Source organism: Ceratotherium simum, chromosome 6 (assembly GCF_057802395.1).
Source record: "Ceratotherium simum simum isolate JZ-2026a chromosome 6, ASM5780239v1, whole genome shotgun sequence".
NCBI lineage: Eukaryota > Metazoa > Chordata > Mammalia > Perissodactyla > Rhinocerotidae > Ceratotherium > Ceratotherium simum.
Genome location: NC_141905.1, coordinates 84,340,688 through 84,366,810, shown reverse-complemented (window position 1 = coordinate 84,366,810; position 26,123 = coordinate 84,340,688). Strand labels below are relative to the sequence as shown.

General features: G+C 44.0%; 1 protein-coding gene across 3 annotated transcripts in view; it reads left to right on the top strand.

Moving 5' to 3' along the window:
* The window catches only part of C6H10orf90 (chromosome 6 C10orf90 homolog), a 206,919-nt gene that overhangs the window by 112,921 nt on the left and 67,875 nt on the right, over window positions 1–26,123 (top strand). For 2 of the 3 annotated variants that reach the window (XM_087432987.1, XM_087432986.1), the window contains exon 3: window positions 20,241–20,332. In XM_087432987.1, the coding sequence (XP_087289113.1) occupies window positions 20,241–20,332 (92 nt within the window). Of the gene's footprint in view, window positions 1–13,051; window positions 13,074–20,240; window positions 20,333–26,123 lie in introns of those variants that run through there. The other variant, XM_004438875.3, reaches the window with a different exon arrangement.

Genomic DNA, 26,123 nt, shown 5'->3' with positions numbered 1-26,123 from the left:
TCAAACAATGCGCTTGATTTATAGAGATCTGAGCACAACTTCATGTTTTGCAATCTTGTAGCAGGAATCTATTGAGAATATTGTGATATATTTGGGGATCTGTTTAAAAATTTCCTGGGACTAAAGTGAAAATATGTGGCTCTTCCCACAAGCGTGATCTCGGATGCCCTGAGCCAGCCACCTGGGCATCGGCTCCCTCACTGGCAAGGTGCAAGTGGCCTTTTTTGCTCCCAGGAGGAAGGCAAGTGCTAATGAGGTGGCTCTGACTTTCACAGAGGCTTGCCATGGGAAACAGCTGTGTGCAGACCTGGCTGGGGTGTTGAAAGGAAGCGCCACGTCCATGGTGTGGGTGCAAGATGAACAGGAGCTTCCAGAGAGTCCCAAATCACCAGTTACTCCCCATTCCTGTCAATTTGCTGAGGGGTAGGGGAAGCAGAATAAAAATAACAACAACATACAAACTTGGAATTCATTTTAGGAATTTGGACATTCTTAGTAGAAAAATGGAGGTCGTGTGGACCAGGTGGGGCGTTATCATCTTTTCCTCCTTTGGGAATGAAAGAGAGACGTAGGAACGCTGTCTCCATAGACAGCATAAAAGAGCTGGATCTGTCTCTTGGATCTTGGTTTATGACACCAGTGATACTCCCATGAAAGGAGGGCCCATGTGTCCCAAATGCTGCAATGGCCTCTGTTTGGCAGAACACCTTCCAGCCAGATCCAAAGGACTGAGAGGTTTGGAAAGAAAAATGCCCAGTTCCATCTGTAGGAGCAGGCACAGTGCAGAATGGCAGATCTGGCGCCAAAGAAAATGAAATGCCAGAGAGGAGATGCCCAGATGTTCTCAAGCGACAAAACCAGAGAAGTCGTTTGGGCACCAAAGGTAGGCATTCTGAGGCCTATGCTGATAGCACAGAATATGAGTAGCCAAACAAACCTGGGTTTTGCACAAGCAGGTAGCCCCCGACATCTCCTGGCTGGGGTGGGGCCTTGGTGGGATGGGACTTTCGCCCTGGATGTGCAGTGCAGAAGTGTTCTCCAGGGAAGGTGATCTTGCAGGGGCAGAAAGGGAAGTTCTCAGAGGGAGAGTGCACCTGTGACTGGAGCTCCGAGTGAGGGTGAGGAAGGGGAGATAGCAGATCCTCCCTTTCACAGTGGACCACTGCATTTCCTCCTCCCTCTTCCTTATATGTAGACACATGCTGAGAGCTCTGGTCTAGTCTGGCCCCAGCTCTCACAGGGATCCCGCCTCAAAGGACAGGTGCCGCATGGACCCCCGGGATTGGGTCCTCCCCTGGAGAACCAGCACCTATAATTCAGTCTGGTTCCACAAACATTTAATTAGCTGTTATACTTACTGGCAGCTGCCATTTCTTAGCTTCTACCATGTACCAGACACTAGTGCTGAGAACTTGCCACGCAGTAAGCATTTCCTAAGGTAAGTGTGACACTTGTTCTCATTTCACAGATGGGAAACGGGCTCTGAGAGGGTAACTTTGCTAAGTCAGAGTTGGAGTCAGGTCTTCTAATGTTGAGTTCATTCCTCGTTCCTTTATCTCCCCAAGCACCAGATTAGGTGGTGGGGATACAAAGGCAGAGGCTCCTCCCCCCAAGAGATCACAATCTAGCCAGGAGAGCAGCCACCGGGCCACTACAACCCAGCGTGGAAAAGTGCCCTGGAAACAGGAGAACAACTGGTTTGTTTTTTCTGGGGCAAAAGCTTCCAGAGGGAAATAGTTTGAGCTGGGCCTTAGATGCTAACACAGATTTCCCCTGAGTTGAAGGGACTGACTTCTATATTTAGAGGACTTAGGAAAGCTATTGCCTTGACCTTAAGTTTTCAGAGCTGAAGCATGTCTGATCTGTCTGGGGGGAGATTTCGGCAGAGGCCCATGTGAATGTTATCTACGAAGCTGAGAGAGAACCCCAGAATTCTACTGTTGGGGTCCTGCTGGCTTTACGTGAGGCTGAGCAGTACCCTAGCAAGCTTTTTTTTTTTTAAGAACACTTGCTTTGTGCTCACTCTGCATGAGTCCTGACCGCACTTATTGGGGGCCAATCTGGGTGGACCTCACTTTGATAAAGCCCAGTAAGGGCTGCCGGCCCAAGCTCAGAGAACATGAGGGGGTTGTCTTCTCTGAGTTCCTGGGGCTCAGAAAGTACTGAGGAATGGGACCAAGATGCAATTGTGGTGTTGGACACTGGGAGGGGGGCCCCAGCGCCCAGCCCCCATGGCCTCCTGGAAAGTGACATGTGCAGTGACACAGCAGCTCACATACTGAGCATTGGGACCACCCAAGAGGCTTATCATAAAGTTACCCATCATAGGCAGATGGAGCCATGGGTCAAGTTAGAGACGTGGGAGGCTGGGATGGGATGAGAAGGAAAGAAACCAGACTTAGCCCAGGCAGCCCACAGGTACACGTGAGAAAGGCGGAAGTCCATCCTAACTCTAGGGCCAAGTGACACACAGCCAGGGAGCTGGGTGCCCTGGAGGTGAGGTGGGCTGCCTACATTTATACGTCGCACACAGCTGCCTAGCAAGCAACCAAATAGGGGTTATTTCCAGCCCAGTGAGGGCAGTTGAATATTTGGTAATCCCATTTGATATAGGATTATTTGTCTTTTTATTAGGTTGTAGGGATTCACTATGAATTCTGGCCATCTGTCCTTTGTGAGAAACATGGTTTCCAAATATTTTATCCCAGTCTGTGGCCTTCCTTTTCATTTTTCTTAACAATTTCTCCTCATGAGCAGAAGTTTTAAACTTTGATGAAGTCTAATTTATCATTTTTTTCTTTTATGGTTACCACTTTCTGGTTGCCGTGTAAGAAAACTCTGCCTACACCTAATTCACAAAGATATTCTGCTATGTTGTCTTCTAAAAGCTTTATAGTTTTAACTTCAGGGTTAGATCTGTGATTCATCTCAAATTAACTTTTGTGAATTGTATGAGGTAATGGTTGAGGTGCATTTTTTTTTTTTTGTCCTCAGCTGATTATCTGGTTGTTCCAGCAACCAGAGGAAGATTGGCCCTGAGCTAACATCCGTGCCAATCTTCCTCTATTTTGTATGTGGGTTGCCACCACAGCATGGCTTGATGAGCGACGTGTAGGTCCACGGCCAGGATCTGAACCCGTGAACCCCGGGCTGCCGAAGAGGAGCACGTGAACTTAACCACTATGCCACCAGGCCAGCCCCTATTTACTAATCTTTTGTTAAGAACATTTGTGTCTATGTCAAGTTTTCTCAGCCTCAGCACTGTTGACATGTGGGCTGGAGAAGTCTCTGTGGTGGGGCCGTCCTGTGCATGTCAGGATGTTTAGCAGCATCCCTGGCCTCTACCCAATAGATGCCAGTAGCACTCCCCCTCCTGCCCCACCAGGTTGTGACAACCAACAGTATCTCTAGACATTGCCAAATGTCCCCTGGGAGGCAAAATCGCCACTAGTTGAGAACCACTGGTCTACATTCATGAGAAATATTGATCTATAATTTTCTTTCTATTTTTTGTAATGTTACCATCAGGATTTGTATTAGGCTTATGCTGGTGTAGGCTCTTCTCTCAAGAGTTTTGTAGTATTGGCATTATTTCTTCCTTACATTTTTGATAGAATTCATCTTTCCCAGATATGCTTACAAGATGCCTGGACTAAGGTTTCGTTTTCTCCCATCTCATTCTATTCCAGACTCTCATTTCCTTGTCTCCAGTGAAACCATCTGGGCCTAGAGCTTTCTTTATGTGGTTTTTGTTAATGAGTTAATTCCTTTAATAGCTATAAGACAGTTGATATTTTCTGCTTCATCTGCTGTCAGTTTTGGTAGGTTGTATTTTTTTAAGCAACTTGTACATTTTTCTGTCTTTGAATTTATTCACATAACATTTATTCATAATATTTCCTTATTATCCTTTTCATGTCTGTAGCCTCTGTGGTAACAACACCTCTTTCATTCCTGATAATGGCTATTTGTATGTGCTTTTAATTTTTTTCTTGATTGATTTTGTTGATTTTTTTCCCCCAAAGAACCCACTTTTGATTTTGTTAATTTTTTCTGTTGTTTTTTTTTCCTATTGTTCCATTGATTTCTGCTCTTATTTTGATTTGCTTTTTGTCATCCATGTTAATTTGTGTATATGTAGTTTATTTATGTTCACTGCTGGATAGTTGACTATCTCACAATTTGTTTATAAATCCTCCTGTCAAAGAACGTTTTGGTTGTTTCTGGTTTTTGGCCATTAAAAACAATGATGCTAAGGATAGTCTTGTATATGCCGGTGCAGATGCACAAGAGTTTCCTTTACATACATACCGTATTTCATTTATCTTAAGATGTATTTTTTTTCATTTTAGTATATCTGAAATCAGAATGCATATTAAAAGTAATGGCATCTTAGAGTATAATTACCAACTTTTTTCCCCCTTTCTTGATGATACATAAAATAATGGTACATCTTACAATCAATGGAATGATAGACTTTGATAAAATACCATAAATAAGAGCAAAATTGCTCATCATCTTTGACAGGTTACTTTTCACAGTGGTTGTATCAGTTCATGCTCACCAGCCATGACTGGAAGTTGATCATCTTCACCAACATTTAGTATTGTTAATATTTTTGCCAGTCAGGTAGATGTGAAATGGCCTCTTATTGTGATTTTATTTTCATTTCTCTACTTACTAAGGAGGTTGAATATCTTTTGAGTTGCTTGGTGACCATTCCTCTTCTGAGCAACGTGTATTCTGTCTTTGCCTATTTTTCCATTGGGTTGCTAGTCTTTCTCAAATTAATTTACAGGAGTTTTTTGTTGTTGTTGTTGTTGATACTAAACCTTTCTTTGTTTATTGTATACATTACATATATCTTTTTCTAATTTGTAGCTTGCCTTCTCTCTTTATCAAATCTATTGATGGTCAGAATTTCTTAAATTAAAAATAATTTGAACTTGGTCACCAGAGGGGAGGGTGATGGGGAGATGGGCAAAATAAATGAAGGGGATTAAGAGTTACAAACTTCCAGTTATAAAATGAAGAAGTCATGGGGATGTAATGTACAGCATAGAGAATATAGTCAATAATATTGTAATAACTTTGTATGGTGACAAGTGGCTATTAGGTTTGCCATGGTGATCATTTTGTAATGTATATAAATGTCAAATCACTATGTTGTATACCTGAAATTAATGTAATATTGTATGTCAACTATACTTCAATTTAAAAAATTAAAAATAAAAATTCATTTTTTAGAAAAGAATAAAAATAATTTATCTAGCTTTCATTTAGTAGTGTTTGCTTTGGAAACATTTTAAAGATATTCTTTTCTACCCAGGATCATAGCAATATTAACTATTTTATATCTTAGTTTTAACGTTTTATCTTTCATATTTAAATTTTTTATCTGGAGTTGATTTGTGGGTAAGGTAAGAAGTAGGGAACTGATTTTGGTTTTTAAAATAATGACTAATTGTCACAGCATCATTTATTATATTTTGTTTTTATTGCATGTATCCACTGATATACTGTGGATACATGCGATGAATCCACACCACCTCATTATGTTTCACATTTTCATATATGTGAGGGTCTCTTTCTGGGTTTCTCTTTCTTTTCCACTTGTTTTTGTTTATGCCTATAGCAATACACTGCCTTTTTTCTGCATCTTTAAAGTAAATTTTGATATCTGATAGGGCCAAGTCCACTGCCCTGACTATTTGTGGGTCTTTCTCCAAATAGCAGCCTTATCGATTTTCCTGTCTAACTAGGTTTGACATATCCCCTCACACACACAAAGGCTGCTGTCATCTGGGCATCTCAGAGAGTCCGAAGTAAGCTGGGAATCAATGACTAGGTTATGCGAGAAGCATAACTCTTTTAGAAGGACGTGAGAGCCTAACCTGTGAAATGAGGTCAGAATTGCTGAACTCGTTTTGCAGATGAGGAAACAAGAGAAGGGAAGTGACTAGTTCAGTTCACACGGCCAGTCCAGGGTGGGGCTGGCCTGGGGTGCGGGTTGGTTTAGTGTGTTTCCACTGCGGTACTGCTGACATCTAGACAGAGCAGTGTTTCCCCTGATCCTGCAACCTCGCTTGTTCAGGGAGACTTGCTCCTGCCCTCAGAAGACTTCTTGAGGCTGCAGTTCTACTCTTCATCCAGTTTCAGGTTCGGCCCCACCCAGTCTCGCTGGACCTGTTTTTCAAACAGCAAGATCTACTGTCCTCACTACTTCTTCCCAAGCACTTTCTCATTTGCTTGTTTATCCTATTTTTTGTTTTAATTATCTGTGCTTATGCTTCTAAAATTCCCCCAGGTTGGTGTATTATCCCTTTCTTTGCCTAGATACCTGGAAGTGCTAAATCTTGGTGTTTGCTCCTTTTTCACATTCCTGAGACCTGGTGGACCCCCGCCGGTGGCTTCTCGGCACCTCCCCTTTCGTGTCTCTGTGAGAGTACAGAGGGAGGAGAGGCCGTGCTGGGGAGCTGGCAGGAGAGCTGTAATTACTGAAGCTAGTGCTTCGTCTCTCTCTAAAGTTCATTAGTGAAACTTCTTTTTATCTTGTCATTCTAGTTTCTGGTTTCTGATGAGCTGGTACTTATTTTGCAATCAAGAGTAAAAATGTTGACTTATAATAGTAACTAGCATCATTAACTTTTGCTAGAATGTTAAGCTGTGTGTAAGCTCCAGAAGGGCAGAGATTTTTCTGCCTGTTTTGCTCATTGCTGTGACTTTGGGGTCTAGACCAGTGCCTGGCCCATGCTTGATGCTATATAAATATGTGCTGGATAAATAAATGAGTTTTATTGGGTGCTTCCCATGTGCCAAGCCACAACATAAAGATGTTCAGTGTATCTTCTCTCTTCACTCTCATTAACAGTCTGATGAAATAGATACCATGATCCCTCTTTTGCAGATGTGGAAATTAAGGCGTAGAGAAGTTAGGTGACTTGTCTAGGTCACAAATTTCATAAATGGTCAAGCTAGATTCAAGTCCATGTCTGTGAGATGCCAAAGAATATTCTCTTATTGTCTATGCAATAATGCTGTTATCATTGGAGATACGTAGATATGAGATGCTGCCTTACAGGAGAGAATCTGAGAATCACTATTGTTCCTTTCACTTATTGATGGGGGAATAGGAGGCATCATTAAGCATCTTTTTCCTAGAGATGCTATGAAAAGACAAATAACCTGATTTAAAAATGAGCAAAGAGTCTGAATAGACGTTTCTCCAAAGAAGATATACAAATGGCCAACAAGCACATGAAAAGATGCATAATATTGTTAGTCATTAGGGAAATGCAAATCAAAACCACAATGAGATACTATGTCATATGCACTAGGATGGCTATAATCAAAAAGATGGGCAATGACGAGTGTTGGCAAAGATGGGGAAGAAAATGGAACCCTCATACATTGCTAGTGGGAATGTAAAATTGTGCAATCACTTTGGAACACAGTTTGGTATTTCCTCAAAAAGTTAAATATGGAGGTACCATGTGACCCAGCAATTCCACCTCTAGGTATATACCCATGAGAAGGAAAATCTTATTCCACGTAAAACCTTGTACACGACGTTCATAGCAGCCTTGTTCATTATAACCAAAAAGTGGAAACAACCCAAATGCCCAAAACCTGATGAATCAATGCAAAATATGTGGTCTAGACATGCAATGTGAATATGAAGACAAAATGATTATTCAGCCATAGAAAGGAATGAAATCTAACACACGCTAACATGGATGAACCTTGAAAACATCATGCTCAGTGAAAGAAGCCAGACATAAAAGCCCATGTATTATATGATTCCGTTTATGTGAAATGTCCAGAATAGGCAAATCCAGGAAATGTGTATTAGTGGTTTCCAGGGATGGGGAGTGTGGGTATGGGGCTTCTTTTGGGGATGATGAAATGTTCTGGAATTAGATAGTGGTGATGGTTGCACAACTTTGTGAATATACAGAAACCATTGAATTGTATACTTTAAAGGGTAAGTTTATGGTATGTGAATTATCTCTCAATAAAGCTGTTATTTTATTTTTTTTAAAAGTCAACTGCACGGGCTGGCCCAGTGGCATAGCTGTTAAGTTCGGGCACTCCACTTCGGCGGCCCACGGTTCACAGGTTCGGATCCCGGGTGCAGACCGACACACCATTTATCAAGCCATGCTGTGGCGGCATCCCATATAAAGTAGAGGAAGATGGGCACGGATGTTAGCCCAGGGCCAGTCTTCCTTAGCAAAAAGAGAAAGATTGACAACAGATGTTAGCTCAGAGCTAATCTTCCTCACACACACACACACATAAGTCAACTGCAGAGAGAGAGCAGCTCAGCCTAGCTAGACAGGATGTGTTGGAAGATAACTTGCCTGAGAGCCAGGGGTCTGGGGTCTTTATTAGACTTGACCGATCGAGCCTGACTCTGCCGCTTCCTAGCTGGGAGCTTCTCCCGCAAGCCCTGCTTCTCTCTGAGCCTCTATTTCCTTTTTCTATAAAGTGGCAGGTGTGGACAAGCCAATATTTTGGCAGCTTTTGATTCTTGTGTGCCTACACATTTAAGGGGACAGTTTCCCTGGTTCTTGCCTAAGTTTAGGGTCTGTTACAGCAGGAGGGACCAGTAGAGGACAGGATCTTTGCTTCATTAAACAACAACAATAAAAGCCAAAAAAAACTCAAAACAAAACACACAGCAGGGGAGAAGAGCAGGCTTCTTCTAATTGTCCAGCACAGTAAAGAGCCCACTTTGGTTTTCGAAGTGGGGATACAGGATAATGGCAGTAGTGTGTGTGAGCATCTTTGAGCCTGAGTTTTTCCTCTAATGCTGCCTCTCGGATCTGGTCCGCTGACAGGGCCTCTCTCCTCAGACCCCCGATGTGCAGCGTGCGGCTAATGGCTCCTATAATGAGAGATGTATGACTTGGAGCTTGCAGACCCTGCACCAGCATCATTTGTCCAGCTCACGGCGGAGCCTGTAATCCTCTCTGCGGGCTCCTGCTCCAGGCTTCAGACGGGCTCTGGTGAAGTCAGCCGAAGGGACAAGACCCACAAACAAGAGCCCCGTTGCTGCTTGTGAAGGAGAAGAAATCCATGCTGACATCTTAAGAAAATATTTTCGTGGCTTGTTTACCTAACAAACTCTGAGCTGACGGGTTCCCTTGGTCTCGGGGGAGTGCGTGGCTCTGCAGCTGGGCCGGATGCAGCTCCTGGTTCTTTAAAACCTCTGCAGGAGGTTTTAAAGACGCCCCAGTTTTCTTCCTTGTGTGCTCGTTCTTATCCAGCACTGACCTAGAAGCAAACAGTCCATCCTTGCTCATCCTACAGAAAGCTGCCTAGCTAACCAGTTGCATGGTCAGAATCCAGCTGCAGCCTAGATCTCATGGAGGGGAAGCCGGGGGTCTCTTTCTGGTCATCATTGTTGATAACAGGCTCCCAGTTTCCTGCCACCCACCTGTGAAGGCAGAAACGATCACCTCGGAAATCAAACCCCTCCCTGACTTTCAATACAAGGTAATAATGATTCTTGTTCAGTGAGCTTGATGTTCCTTGAAGAAGAGAGTGCATAATGATGCCATTTTCCACTTTAAGACAGAAGCAAGCTGAAGTGGAGGTGCTGCTCTCTCACACACACCCTCCCTCAATGTCCACCACACCTCGCGGCCCAGCAATCGTGGGACAAGATCCCCTGGCAGAGCTAGACGCAATCCTGGAGGCCATGCAGGCCCCTGCACACTCCTCAGGTCACAGATGGGGAGGCTGAGCCTGGGAGATGGGCTGAGCCCTCAAGGTCACAGCTGACTGGGCAGGTGGGATCTGAGCCCAAAGTCTGTGCTGCCTGCCTGGACTCCTCCTGCCATGTTGTGCTGTGTCCCTTTTGAGGCCAAAAGAAAGGAGGAAAATTCTCACCTTTCGACCTCTCCCACTGCTCCTTCTTGCTGCCCAAGCCCAGGCCCTCTGCTTGGGGAGGCTGCACATCCCTGGGAACCCAGCAGAACTCTTGCTCCCTGCCCAGGCCCTGCTTTGCTCTGACCTGGGCCGCCTCCCAGCGCGTGAAGTCTTTTCTGAAAGGGGAGGTGCATTCTCTTCCTTGCGTGTTGAAGCCCACGTTAAAGGTGTTAGTGTTACGTGATGGAGACCACCTGTGCTTAACTGCTGACCCCTGTCAAGGACTTAAAACAAGACTGCTCCCTCTCCCCCTCCCACCCCCACTGCACGTGGGTATGAAGGGAGGAAAGGATAATTTTTTTTAAATGCTTGTAAGATGATTACTAAAATTATGTATCGTGTGTCTATCTCTTTGTCCTACGTACTTCTCAAAAAAGGACTCTAGTGTTTGCTAAGAAAGTATTAGGTTCTAAGAGGAAGACAGAACACAGAACGCAAGGCAGAAGACAACCCGCAGAAAGAACTGAAAGCAGGGACTTGAAGCAATATTTGTGCACCCATGTTCAAAGCAGCGTTATTCACAGCAGCCAAAAGGTCTAAGAAACCCAGGTGTCCACTGATGGATGAACGGATAAACAAAATGTGGTATATTCATACAATGGAATATTATTCAGACTTAAAAAGGAAGGAAATTCTGACACATGCTGCAACATGGATGAACCTTGAGGATACTATGTGAAGTGAAATGAGCCAGTCACAAAAGGACAAATACTGTATGAGTCCATTTATCTGAGTCCCTAGAATAGTCAAATTCATCGAGACAGAGAGTAGAATGGTGGGTTCCAGGAGCTGGGGAGGGGGACGGGGGAGTTACTGTTTAATGGGGACAGAGTTTCAGTTTTACAAGAAGAAAAAAGTGGAGATGGATGGTGGTGATGGTTGCCCAACACTGTGAATGAACTTAATGTCACTGAACTAGACACTTAAAAATAGTTCAGATGGTAAATTTTATGTTATGTGTATTTTACTACAATTAAGAACAAAAAATACAGTTCACAAGAGGAAATGATCAAACCCACATTGCGTTGAAAAAGGTCTCGTTATGTGTCTCATTCCCCATTAGGCTCTGAGCTCTTCAAAGATGGGGACTCCAGTGCTCTCTTCATCTCTGTTACCCTAGCACCTAATTTAGGTCCTCAAAGATGTTAGCTTCTCAGTAAATGTCTGCTGAACTGAGGTCCTGTAGTGACCACACTAATGCCGTACACATGAGAAGGGCGTCACAGTCTGCAGAGCGCTGGAACACGTGCACGGTCACATTTGGGTGCACAGTCCTTGCACCCAGTGGTCTTACCCTGACCCCCACTCTAGGCACATGAAAGGCACCTGGGGTGCCACACTGGACACCAGGGGCTGGAGGCACAGTGCCTCAGATTCCAGGCATCTCGGAGATCAGCTAGAACCCAAGGGCTACAAAATTAGTGGACAGGCTTTTAAAACATCTTTATTACACATCATAATTTTCAGAGAAAGATGAAAATTATATGTAAAACTGTGGCAAATAATACATTCCATTTTTTCGAGGGCCCATTGTGTGACAGGGACTATGCTGAGCCTGTGAAAACCTTTATTTACCTGTCTCACAGTTCTCAGCCCTACAAAGCCTATGTCAATACGCCTCTTTTACCGAGGAGCAAACCGAGGTTTGGAGGTTATGTGACTTGTCTAAGGTTACAGGGCAAGAATGTGGTAACACCATCAGCTTTCTCAAGCTTCAGAGGAGATGTTAGCAGATCGCACAGACTCTGCTCCATTTCTACCCATTTTACGTGTGCAGTGATCATTAATATGGCAATCTCTCAGCTTGAGGCTTATTGGACGGGTGACGCTTGTTACCTAGGCAGGTTACTTAAATGAAGCTCGGCTTCCCCATCTGTAGAATGCGGGTGATAATAGTGCCCCCCTCAGAGGGCCACTTGAAGAGTTAAAGGAGATAGCACTTGTATCCAACCTCTGTCTCACAGTGAGTGCACAACAAATTTTGGCCATTATGACGTAATAGTGACATTGACCAGACTTGGGATCGTCCAGTGAAATTTACATTGGTCCCATGTTCATGAAATGGCTTACAAAGGTGCTGTCCATTTCTATAACGACCCGTGCTATCAATGCTTTGTCTCAGGGGATAAAACCACTCTCCTGATGAAACTGTGTATTTCATTTGGAAGGCAATGAGTTATGCAATTTGTCACGTCCCCCTTTGGCCTTGGCTGTTGGAAACTCACACTTAGCTTGTGATTCACCTGTGCCAGTGTCATCTTTAGTCCAGGCTTTTTGGTTCAATGATTTCTCCAGCTCATTACTTGCTTCTTTTATCACAGTTTTACCAGTTTTTATCTGTGTTTGTTAATTATAAGCTACCTCAAATGCGGTTGGGTGTAAATTATAAAACAATGTTCATTATAACTTAGTGTCAAAAGTGCTTCATTAAATTGTATGAAAACCAATTGTTCTTGTAACAGCTTGCATGATAAACAGACTGTCATATTGCCCCATTCTCTAGATAAACCAGTTTGCAAAAATTAATAACACATATTACAAGTAGGTTAAACAAATTAACATTGTGGTGTTATCTGAATGCATTTTAAAACTCGGGAAACTTCTAAACAGTAAAAATGCTGCTTGGCAAGAGAACCAGCACCATCAAAACAAGGTGAAAAAGGAAAAAGGACTGAGAAGTTGTGGAGAAAGAGGGGAAATGTGTATCTGACTGGAGGCAGTAGATAAAATAGTTCTTTGTCTTACATCTAACGGCTCTCTGCAGAAAACTTTTAAATAACAGTCGCCCACAAACTTTCTTTACTTGTCAAAGAAGCCTCAGACATAAACGTCAAAGTGATGATTGCTGTTCCTGCTAACGAGAAATGGCTGGCGCCAGGGTGGACCCCACCCCCACCCCCACTCCCTTCCCCGGTTGCCACGTAAACATTCCGGTGACTCCACCACAGGTGGATTGCTTTGAGGTTCTTCAGCCCAGGGTGGAAGGTGAGAGCCTGACTCATTCCCAGAGTAGTTACAGATGTAAACTGTGGCTGAGTTTCCTTTAGCCAAACACATCCTTGTCATTAAAAGAGCTTTGAAACTGAGTAAAATGTCTTTGAAATGCCAGTGGAATATGATCAAACTGTCTGAGGCAGGTATGTTCTGATTTTTCCCATAGATACAACTTTTATCAAAATATAAAATAATTTGTTCATTCAGTTAACATTCAGCCGGTGTCTTCAGTTGGCCAGGCACTGTGCTAGGCGTGAGGGGAAGGCAACGAATAGGACGTCCTCTAAAGACCTCGGCCAACGTGGGGAGACAGACTCACGGACAGATAATTACAGAGCAGTGTTGTAAGGACGGACGTAGTGACAGCCTGTCAGGGGCACTCTTGTGGGTTGAATTGTGTCCCCTGAAAAGATATGTTCAAGTCCCTACCCCTGACACCTGTGAATGTGACTTTATTTGGAAATAGAGTCTTTGCAGATGTAGTCAAGATGAGGTCATACTGGAGTAGGGTGGGCCTTAATCCAGTGGCTGGTGTCCCCTTAAAGAGAGAGAGATTTGGAGACAGAGACACAGGGGAAAATGGCCATGTGAAGACAGAGGCAGAGATCAGAGTTATGCTGCCATAAGTCAAGGAACACCAAGGATTGCGGGCAACCTCCAGAAGCTAGGAAGAGGCAAGGAAGGATCCTCCCCTGGATCCTCAGGAGAGAGCATGGCCTTGCCGACACCTTGATTTCAGACTTCTGGCCTCCAGAACTGTGAGAGAATACATTTCTGTTGTTTTAAGCCACCTCGTTGTGGTAATTTGTTATGGCAGCCGTAGGAAATGAATAAAGGCACCAACACAGGTGGGAGGGCGTGTGGGGGAGGGGCGGACCAAGAAGCCCTCCTAGGAGGAGGTGAACTTGAGCTGTTTCGGAGGGTGAGGAGTTAGCCCAATAGGAAAATTGAGAAGTTGGCACGCAAGATCAAAGACACAGAGACATTGAAGCCGGTCACATCTGGGAAGTAGAAGCAGCCTTGTTTTAAGGATTTCTATCCTGGTCTCCTTGAGCTCCAGGAGCCTCTGCACATGTGCTCAGATTTTTACACGTATGTTTCCCAGGCCCTGTTCTTGGGGGGAAATGTATCCCTTTCATTAGAGTTTTCAAAGGAACCTGTGACCCCCACAAGGTCACAGACTGGTGATGTCAAGAAGACTGGGGGGAACCTGAGAGGAGATGAGGCTGGTGGGTTACCAGCCTGATTGTGACCTTGCAGAGACCAGGCAGTCCAGGGAAGATTAAAGTGGTGGGACAGAGCAGAGCCTTTTTCATAAGATAAAACAGGCCTTGGCTTTCAGCTGGACGTTGGAGGTGAGGAAAAGGGAGGGGTGTGGAGTGGGATGCCTCGATTTCTATTGTGAGTGATGGGAGGATGGTGGCCGCTCACCAAGATAGTGGACACAGGGAGAAGGATGTGGAGTGGGGAGGAAAAGAGGGAGGGGGTGAGGGGGATGAGGAGAGGATGGGGAGGAGGGGGAGGCAGCAGCAACTTGAGGGGAGTTGGTTGGTTCCCTTTAGAAAAGGCCGAATTTGCCGTGACTTGGGGGCAGCTGGTTCTAAGGGCTGGTGCTTGCGGATGAGATCTGGGTCCTCCTTGGCATTGGTCAATAAAGGAAGCAGAGGCCACAGTGTGTCTGAGATTTGGTGAGACGGCCCAGAGGGAGAACAGGGGGGATCAAGGAGAGAACCTACAAAAGAAAGTAAGACACAGTAGCTAGGAGGGAGAAAGACAGTAAGAAGACTACACTGTTCCAGAAGTCAAAGCTGGAAAGATTTTCCAGAGGCACTGAGTAGTCAACAGGGTCAAATCTCACAGAGATGATTAATTTAATTTCAATCCGAAAAGTGATTCTCTCTAGGAAACATCTATTCTAAAATATTAAAAGAGGGTATTGTTAAAGTTATGGTGAAAATGCAGAGTAAACCCTGACTCCGGGAAGACTAGAAGTGAGAGGAGGCGTTTACAGTCCAAGAAGTGGGAATTTGAATGTACCTTCTGTGTCTCTGATGCCAGTGATATAGATATGAAAACAAGGAAGCTTACTAGACTACGAAAGGCTGGAGGTTCGTCGTTTACACACGACTTTGATGGATTGATTCATTAGGCAGTGCATGATGTTGCTTGTCTCCTGTTTTTGTAGAGACAACTCAAGCAGTGCTGGGTGCCACGTGGGAATCGTGTGCGATTCCTTGCCCGTATCTTTTGCTTCACCCATAAGTGCTGCTTGCTGTTCTCCAAATACACTGGATCTTCTGCTTTTATAGTTAAGCCGTTTGCACTTTTCCCTTTTACCTCTGCTTGGGCTGTGCCACCTTCTCCCTACCCCACTTCCATTTTGGTCAAAATCCACCCCATACTGCAAGGCCAGTTCAAGTGTCCCTCCTGCCCCAAACCTGGCTTGTGTCCCTTGGCTGGCAGGGCTCTCTCCGTGGCTCATTGAGGCCAGAGATAGCAAAGCTGCGACTTCGTCTTTAGAGTCGTGAGAGGGCAGAGCATCTCACCTGCCCTGGCCTCTCAGCCCAGGGCCTCCGACACCCTGAGTGCTGCATAAATTCCTGCTCAGTTGGATTCCATTGCCAAAGCACACCTTCCTCCAGGGAGGAAAGCTGGATTCCAGAAGTGCCTGGCTCAGGGCCTCGTGATGTGTTCAGTTAACGTTGCACATGATGCTATGGCCTCTGGGAAGGGGCTCAAAGTGGGAGGGGGTGGCTTTGGATGAGTGCGTCAGGCTGATAGAGGCAGAAGCGTGTTCAGTCCTTCCGGTTGTCTCAGGAGAGAAACCTCTTCAGACATCCTAGTACACTGACATACTCCTGGGGACACAGAGGGCCAGAGCCCTGGGCACCAAACACAACCACTTCATAAACCAGTCATGACTGGGTGGCTAATTGGACTGATTTTTAATTTGTTTCAAAATGAAAGTCAGCTTTCTGGCATTCTTGATGGCTTCATTCCAATGGAAGCCATTGGCAAAAAGCCCCATTTAGATCCCCTAGGTGTGGTTTTCTAAAAGCCATGGGGTAGTTCTGAGTCAAAAGCATATGGTTTCCTCCTAGGGCCTCAAACTCGCCACCTGTAGAGGAGTTTGGTGGTCTAAGACCAACAGTGTTCCTGGACTTGAGCTGTGCCCAGCTTCCTGGAGGGCTTGCTAAAGCACAGATGACTGAGCCCACCCTACAGTTTCTAAGTCAGTAGGTCTGCAGGTCAGTAGGTGGGCCCCAAGAATGTGCATTTCTAACAAGTTCCCCCAGGATGCTGGGCTGCTGGTCTGGGGGCCCCGCTTTGAGAGACACTACTCTTAAACAGCACTGTGAGGTGGGACCCTGTCTTGGGTCAGGTTTCCAAGAAGCAGAGCCTGAGGCAGGGATTGGGGGGCACGTGTAGGGGCTGCTATTCAGGAAAGAACATGTGAGAGTTAGAGATGCCTGATGAGGAAAGGGAAGGAGCCAAGCAAGGACAGGGTCTCAGGAACTATCTAGCCCTCCGTTTATGCTCTGGAGCATCAACAACAGAGTTGCTCTGGCTTTTGTACCCCTAAGAGTCACCACTGGCTGAGGTCTAATGTGGAGAAAGGTGCAGCGTCTCATGGAGGACCATTCTCAGAGAAGAGCGAAGCTGTGAGCCGTTGACAGCTACCCTCCCAGAGGCTGAGGGATGGGATACCCCTCAGCAAGGGAACAGAGCAGGGCACAGAGTCAGCTCCAGGTTCTAATTTCACAGAGGGGGGATCTGGGGTTACATAAACTACATAAAGCCACACAAGTAGAACTTGGACCTGGGCTGCGGGACTCCTGCGACGAAGCCCTGTCTAGCATGTGTCCTGCAGGTACTCAGGGCCTGCCCACCCTCTGCCAGTTTTCTTTTAACCAGGACAATTTCTTGATGCGGAGTGGAGTTAACCCGACGGCCCTGGGGCAGGCACCTGCCCTGTGAGAGCTCTGGGACAGACCAGCTCCCACTGTGCAGGGAAGGAGCAGACCGGCCTGGCCGCTTCCTGTCCTTGCACCAGGACCTCTTCTAGAAACCAAGGCCAGGTGCAATCTGTCCTGGTTTCTGCTGTTTTCTGTATTGGAGACACGAACATTCTCCCCGAGAAACCGATCCATCCCAGCTCGGGGAAAGTGCCAAAACTCTTATCAGTCTGGTTCTCGCTAACCTCCCCAAATGTCTGGCAGCTTTGCCTTGCTCAGCGGTGCCAGTAGGGGGTCACCCAATGGCGGGTGTCTCTATCAGTGGTGACAGTTATGAGATCCGGCGGAAATGGACAGGGGATGTGTCCTCACTGCATGACAGGCACTCTGCTAAGTTCTCAATATTCATCATCTCATTCCTTGTAACCACCCTAGAAACAGGTCTTATGTTTCTTCTGACACATGGGAAAGTAAGACTCTGACAATTTAAGTAACTTGCCCAAAATTACTTAAATTGCCCAAGTGTTAGCGGCAGAGATGGATTTAAATCAGGGTCTTTCTTTACCCAAAGTCTATACTTGTAAGCATTCTGGTAACTCCCCTCATGATGTCTTCTGGGCTCATTAACGTATGAGGCACTCTCGTGCTCAGCTTTAGCCATAGCTCAGTTTCACTCAAAAATAGGCTCATGACTCTAAGTTACAATTTCACTGTTGGTGTGGATTCCCACACACATTTAAAAACAATTTTAATGTCACAATCATGCGGTTCGTAAGCTTTTGATTCCTTTCTTCCAATAAATGTTGCATTGCAAGCACTTTCCCATGTTTCCATATAGGCTTTATAGTCATCATTTTAAGGGCCCTACATTCCATCCAATACATCCACCTCAATCTCCTCAAATAGTTTGTGATGGGCACAATAATGGTCTCCCAAAATATGTCCATGTCCTAATCCCCAGGACCTGTGAATATGTTACCTTTCATGGCAAAAGGGACTTTACAGATGTGACTAAGTTAAGAACCTTGAGATGGGGAGATTACCTTGGATTATCTGGTGGGCCTAATGTGATCACAAGTGTCCTTATAAGAGTGAGGTAGGAAAGTCAGAGAGACACGGAGATGTGATGACAGAAGCAAAGGTTGGAGTGATGTGAGGCCGTGAGCCAAGGAATGTGGGCAGCTTCTAGAAGCTGGAAAGGCAAGAAAATAGACTCTCCCCTAGAACCTGCAAAGGAGTGCAGCCCTGCCAACACCTTGATTTTAGCCCAGTGAGATCTGCATTAGACTTCTGACCTCCAGAACTGTAAGATGATAACGTTTGTGTTGTTTAAGCCGCTAAGTTTGTGGTCATTTGTTACAGCAGCGATAGGACACTCATACGCAGCCCCTGCTTGTCTCATCACGGCGGTCGTCCTCCCCCCTGCTAGAGACGATGGCACGTCACAGTAGCTAATGTTTATTGCATGTTTTTATGTTTCGGGCATTGTGCTAAGGGCTAGTTAGTGAGGTCACTTAATCTTTCTTAGGAATTCTATGAAGTAGGCACTATTATTATTTCCATTTACCAGCAAGGAACCAAGGGATGCTGAGTAATTTGCCCAAAGCCACACATGTAGCTAGAGACCCTGGGACTTTGTGGTCTGATTCCAAAGACCACTGATGCCACGGTGATAGTGACCATCTGGGCCTGGGGGCGAGGCTGGCTTGGTCCTGCTCATTAACAATCATAACTGAGGCCACACCCCACCCCTGGCCCAAATACTTTACATACATTATCCTCAGTGCATCGACGGCAAGGCTGGGCAGGAGGGGTTATTGCCTGCATTTTACGGATGAAGAAACTCAGAGAGGGCGAGCAACTCACCTACCGCAAGTGAGCCTGGGATGCAGACCCAGGCCTGACTGCCCAAGAGCCTGTGCTGACTCCAGAGTTCTTAACCTCAATGCCACATGACCAGAGCCAGGAGATTTCCATCTTCATCAGCTTTATTGTCAGTTCATCATGATGCATCATCTCTGCACAGAAATCCATGAGATCTTTCAGGTCTTATATTTGCACTTCATGGAAAGTAATCTGTGCACATCATCTTGGATGACTGTCTCTGTCACTCAGTAATAGGCAGAGATGGAGGCACAGCCACACGTCTGGGTTAGAGCTGATGCAGGCTCCATTGTCATCCAAGGATGAGACGAGACATGAACAGGCTATGGATGGGTCAGGGGTGGCCCTTGAAATTCACTTGAGTCGTGTCCTTACTCCTTTGCAAACCTGCCAAACTTGAAAATACTATCTCATATCATTTTCCCCATTAAATGCTTTAAATTATATCTAATTTTTTAAATAAACCCTTCTCATGAGTTGATAGACAGGGTTAGAGAGCTGCTTTCTTAAATCTCTTCTTTCTCATCACTAGCACTAGCAGTTGGAGAACATTCTTTGCAGCCTTTTGAAAAATCATTTTCCCCGGAATATCTGCATTGCGGAGGCAATATTGTTACCCTGGACTGGGTAGTATTTTTACCCCACCTTCCTGTGTTTGATTTACGTTTCTACATTAGCAACAAGACACCCAGGCAGACGTCACAATACTGCTAGCTTGCATCTAAGAGTGCTTTTTCCTTCTACCCAGTACTCCATGAGGCATGCAGGGTGGGTTTGGTGGATGAGGAAATTCCACTGAGCAATTCCATAGACTTGTTCATCGTTATCAAGCTGGTTGATGGTGGAGCCAGGACCAGAACCCAGGTTCCACCATCTTGGTCCATGGCTGTGTGTGCTTGGACCTGATGATATTCTCAGCTATCATTGTGGCAGATATTTATGTGGAGGGCTGTCCACAGTGTCTCATTTATCCTCACAATATTATCACAAAATTATCCTCAGACATTCCAAAGCAGTTTCATTATCAGAGTCTGAGTCACTCATTGCTCTTTCGAGAATGGTTGCATTAAGAAGCTGGTCTTGTATTTCAGCTTTTCTTAACTCTAGTGGTGTTGGGAAATCCATAGATGTGATTCTTCTGCTGAGTGTAAACTCAGGACATGGGAGAATTTGAGACGGCTAAATTCATTCAGTTATTACTGAGTCTAGGAATGTGAACAACTGTATGGAAGAAAAAATCTTGCAGCCTAATAACCTAAATAACAGTAAACTCAGAGAGCCTAAATGGAGGGGGGTGGAACGAATGAGGTAAGAAATGTACAAGGTTTTATCTTGGGTCAGAATAGACTGGATTCGCTATCAGCTAGTATAATACCTGAGTAGATGACATTAAATTTTATAGTAAAGTTATATACTCCATTTTATACTTTCACATACTAAAAAGTAGCAATATTATCTCCTTTTGCCTAGGATTACGGGACAACCAGTGCAGTACAAACGATCAAATTGCCCTTAAAAATCTCCAGTCTGATGTTCCAGAGAAGAAATCTGACTTTGCCAAGGTAACATATGTTTCTAACTTCTAGAGTAGTCAGCAAAATGCAGCCAATTATAAAACATGATCGTTGGCCTACTTGTGATGTGTTTGCATTTTATTTTGTTTAGTCAAAAATTGAATTAATGCAGCAGAAAATCTAACCATCAATGACTAAGCCTTGTTATTAAAGTATGCCGTGTATACTCAATTATTCTTCTATAATCTTCACCAACAATTTGGATTTGCAGTGTCATAGGAGAGCATGGTGATTGAATCTCAATTTTAAACCAAATTTAATCCGCTGGAGAGAGAGAGAGAGAATGATGCCATATCGCATTTTGAAGGTGGAGAAGAGGTAATTTGAAATCTAACAAGCTAGTACAGGTTATTGTAACTGTAGAAAATGTCAGTGGTCTCAAATAGGGAAGAAAATTAGAGTTCATATTTATGAAATGTTTCTGATTCTAGAGAACCAAGAACTCCGCACACAGTGGTTAATATTGCCAATGTAGCACACACCAAGCTCTGTCTAACTGACTCACTTCGTCTTTCCCACAATCCCGGGAGGAGATGTTGTTGTACCCATTTCACAGATGAAAAAACTAAAGGTCCGATAGCTCTGGTAGTTGACTTGCCCCAAATCTTGTGGTTCATGAGCTGTCTGGGTCCAGAGCTGCTGTTCTTATCTCACTCTAAAGGGTTGGCATAGAGGAAGGCTCATTCCAGTTAACAGAACTTAAAATATGGACCTTCCTGCCTGAAAGAATTGTCTGAGGTGTTACAGTTTACAAGGCATCTGTTGTCCTTCACATGTGGATATTCTGCTGCCAACTTTTGTAATTCTAAGAGTGGAATTATAAGAGTCAATCTCTCATAACAGATTAAAGGATCAAGGTTATGTGTAAAAAATCATTTCCGCCCCCCTCAAAATGCTTGTCTTAGGTATTATCCTTTGATTCAGCTCTGCATTTAATAAAGCTCGACATTCCCCTCAGAGACCCCAGGGCTGAAATCCCACAGGATGGAGAAAGGATGCTATTCTGGGTCCTGAGATTTAGTCGTCAGTATTGAAAGTCCTTTCTATGTGGAAGAACCGAGCTCACTGTCTGAAGATGTAAAGATGTGTGACTATAATTAATTCGTTTCCTGGGTGCATGAGCAGGAACCCCAGGTCACGGGGAAGGAAATGAGTAGGAGAAGGAGTGGGTCTTTGAGAGCCATCCTGAGAAGAGATGCCCAGTTAACAATACATGATAGTGCCTGCCTTTGAAATCCAGCCATTTGTGACAACATGGTTAGACATTGAGGGTATTATGCTAAGTGAAATAAGTCAGAGGGAGAGGGTCAAATACCTGACCTGTATGATCTCACTCATAAGTAGAAGATAAAAACAACAACAAACAATCACATAGAGACAGAGATTGGATTGGTGGTTACCAGAGGGGAAGGGGAGGGGGAAGAGGGCGAAAGGGATGATTAGGCACATGTGTGTGGTGATGGACTGTAATTAGTATAGGGGTGGTGAACATGATGTACTCTAGCCAGAAATAGAAGTATAATGATGTACACCTGAAATTTATACAATGTTATAAACCGATGTTACCACAGTAAAATCAAAAGTAAAAAAAAATGGGATGATAATGCTGAAGTCGATTACTAGTCTTTTTTAAGAAAGTTACCAAGCGAAGATCTTTCCCACCTGTTTTTCATATTGAGCTGGCAAATTTCAGCATTTACCTGTTGATGTTAAAATTAATCAGTTTGGTCATTACTGATTTGGATCCTTGGGGCCACGTGGCTGTGTCTCTGTAACACACGCATACTCACACACTTGGTCATTATCTGTGACTGAGTTAAACAACTCCCACAAATCACATCTTCTAAACATCTGCTTTGGAATGATCCAGATCATCTCATTTGATCTTATCAGCAGTGTGACTTTCAAATTTCCCTCCTAACTTGGGCTTGTAAAGCTTGTCCCTGTGTGTTTGTTATAAGGATGCTGTATAAGGATGATGAAACACTCCAAGCGGATGCCCTTCCTTTGTAACCACTATAAATCTCCGGCTCTCCTCCAGAGCCTGCACAAGATTGATCACTTTTCCTTTCAAAATTCATCGAAGCTATAGAAATGATATGCAGGCACTTCTTCAGCAAAGTGATTATTTAAAAGGAATGAAATTTGGAACACAATTTTCTTCTTTAAAGAAACAATGTTTAAATTTTCCTGATAACAAAAGTAATGGCAATTCCATGCAGACTCTTAGGAAAATACAGAAATATATAAATGAGAGAATAGTTATATATATTTCTTTCTCTTATTTTTCCCATGCATTTTTTTACATAAGACTATAACATACACCAACTTTTATACCTCTCTTTTATTACATAACATTCTATCACAGGCAGTTTCCCGTGTCATTTAAATTCTTTGTAATCTTTATTTTTAATTTCTACAGAATATGATGCTCTTGTATATACCGTGATTTACTTGCCCACTCCCATCTTAAAAAACATTTAGATTCTTGCCAGATTTTCACTGTTGCACATTACACTGCATTGAATCTTTTGGTTTCTAGTAAATGCGTGGAAAGACAAGAGTTTCAGGATGGAAAGTGAGAAAAGCTCTGATTTTTTCCATTTGTCTTAATACCCTCTTTCCATATTGCTACATACCACAGTGAACTCATACATTTGAAAATGCTTTACATTCAGGGTGAAATACCAACTAGGTTGACAGATTACCTAGTGGTGATGAGTCTAGATCAACTAAATGGGAATACCACGCTTGCAGCGAATGTGGAGGTAGCTAGAGTGTATCTGTGGGGAGATGGGTCCAAAGAACCCATGGGGCTAATATAGTTGTATAGGTATGGAAAAGGGAAGAATTGTCTCCTGGAGAAAAATATAGATCTCAAAGCTATACATTGGATTAGATGCTTATCCTTTGGAGAGAGAAATTGCTACAGGAACGGAGGCATCCTCACTCCAGCGGCTCGGGGTCTGATTTCTCTGTACATCCACTGCTTCTCTCTTTCTTACTTCAATTTATGAAATGGTGCCCTTCTTCATAATATGTCTTAAGGTATAAAGTCAAAAACGGTCAATAAAATGCATAAAACTATGAAAGCCAGTTACTAGCCCTACGAAATCATGTTTGAAACATTTAAAAGAAATCAATATCTTAAAGCAGCATTTATGAGCAAGAAAATGTACAAATGTGAGTGTTGTATGCTGATGGTCAGGAAATGGGTGATTTACTACCATAGCCAGACACAAAATTCAACTATTCATTTGACCTCTCTCTGACCTTGAACGTTCTACTTTAAATACAAGATTATTTTCTTCCTTTCAAATCAAATCTTACGTCAGTTCATTTTAGATAAAATAAAATTGTTTTAGATATCTTTTTTCAAAGCCGTGTTCAGTTAACCCAGGATGAAGAGCAGAGGGAGTGATACCCTGAAATAGCTTAATTGGGGAAGATATTTCATGCAAAAGATGTGATTACTTTTTAAAGAAAATTTGCCCTGTTTTAAAAGTAGTCGGCTGATTTAGGAACATCAAGTAGTCCCTCTGTCTCATCTCTTTTTTGGTTTCCCAGCCCCAGAAGAAGAACTGGACGCAAAGTGGTGTATTGTGGTCTGTTATGGACTAAATTGTGCCCCACCCCCCCCAAATTTATATGTTGACGTACTAAACCCCAGTACCACAGAACGTGACTGTATTTGGTGACAGGGTCTTTAAAGAGGTAATTAAGGTTAAATGAGGTCATTAGAGTGGGCCCTAATCCAATGTGACTGGTGTCCTTGCAAGAAGAGATCAGGACACTGACACACACAGAAGGAAGAAAATGTGAAGACACAGGGATAAGACTCAGAAGGAACCAACCCTGCTGATGCCTTGATCTTCAGACTTCTAGCCTCCAGAATGGTGAGAAAATAAAATATCTGTTGCTTAAGCCACCCAGACTGTGGTACTTTGTTATGGCAGCCCTAGCAGACTGATACCTATTTTTAAGACATTAGACCTTATCTTTAATTATTTAATGGCTCTCAATGAGAAAATAGGATTTTGATCAATGGGACTTCCCTACAAGAGTATGACGTATGTTGAAGAGCAAAGAGTGCAGTGTTTCCTTTTAAATTTCTCTCAGTGTATTGGCTGGGGCTTTTGTCAAAGCTGAGACTAAACACCTGAACAAACTCAGTAGGACTTGACCTCATAATCTCTGTCCTGGTAATTGATTACCTGCTTGATGTTATCTCCAGCCTGTTAACCCCTCAACACCCACCACAGAGCCTGGCATGCAGTAGGTGCTCGATAAATATTTGTATGATGAGTGAATAAATAAATGGCCTGACCATGGTTCTCCATGTTATGAATAACAGAATGTGCATCTAAAATAGTTACATTCATTTTACATTCTCATCAAAATTTCAGTGTGTTGGGTATGCAATGGGTCATTCCCACTTATGCAATTCAAATAAACTCGAAAAAATAAGCATTATAAAGTCCACTGAAATTATAGTATACCTTTGATATAAATACTCCCTCATTCCTCCATAGGTTTGATTATATCTGCTATCCACTGATTTCTGCTCAATCACACGAAAAGTCAGACCTGGGAGTTACATAACGTGTTCATATTTTGAGAGGCGCTTTCGCAGCCATCATCGCTTTTGATCTCCAAAACATCCCTGTGAGGTAGAGAAGGCAAATAGGTTTTTCTTTGGAACTGGGCTTCCATCAGCATTTATCCCCCAGGAACAGTGTCACCCTGACATACTGAGCAATTCCGGAGCTTCAGAAATAAGTTCAAATTCACGTCATTCATTGTTACTCTTCCCTCATCTGAGTGCTTTTGATGGGATCCAAGTCACAGCTGAACTTGTCAGGCTCAAGGTAATGAAATGGGGGCTGATTCTTCATCCTGTTCTTCTGGGCCTCTAGGACCTCCTGCAGTGACACCCACAACCCCCAGTGCAGCCCCCAGGGCATCCCTCCAGCGTGGACAGCCCTGGGCTCCGGGCCAAGGCTCCTGGCCATGGCTCCCTGTCTCAGCCCAGATGTGGAGCCAGGTTGACATTGCCAGAGTCAGGGTCTTTTCTGTCCTTGTTCTAGGCTGAGATGACATTCACTCATTCCTAGAAACACGCCCCTTGTTTCTGACACCCCTTGTTTATATCCAGGCCAAGGCTCTCATGGAATCCTGAGCACGAAGTGTGGGGCCCTCTTGATGTCGGAGACTAGAGTACGAGGAAGCCTGGAGTCCCCACAAAAATTCCTCTGTTTTCTCCTTACTCTACAGCTGTGAAAACCAAGGCCTCCTCTGAGGTCCTGCAGCAAGTCTGGGAGCCCCAGGCTCACGATGGGCCCCTGGAGGTCCAATTCCTAGCCCAGCATCCTTTGCACCATATCTGTGCAGAAGAATCATCTGGCTGAAAATACAAATTCTGGGCCTTAACCCCATAGATCCCGATTCCACCTAGATCTAGGGAGGGAGTGGGGAGGGGTCCACAAATCTGCATTTTTACTCCCCCACAGGTGTTTTTATGCAGGTGGTCACTGGCTCAAACTTTGGGAAACATTGCACTATAAAATAAGACCAATGCTGCAGTTTCCAAGATGGGTATTTGTTTTTTTTCTTCAAAGGCCAGTGTCAAAGGCCTTCCTACTGGTATGATTATGCACTTTGTAGGGTGCACAGGAACAATCATTATAAGAACTAAATTTAACTAAAATGGGAGGGATTACGTACCAAGTCAAATGGCCTGGGGTAGGTGCCAGGTGCACTTCAGTTTTCTTGCATGTAA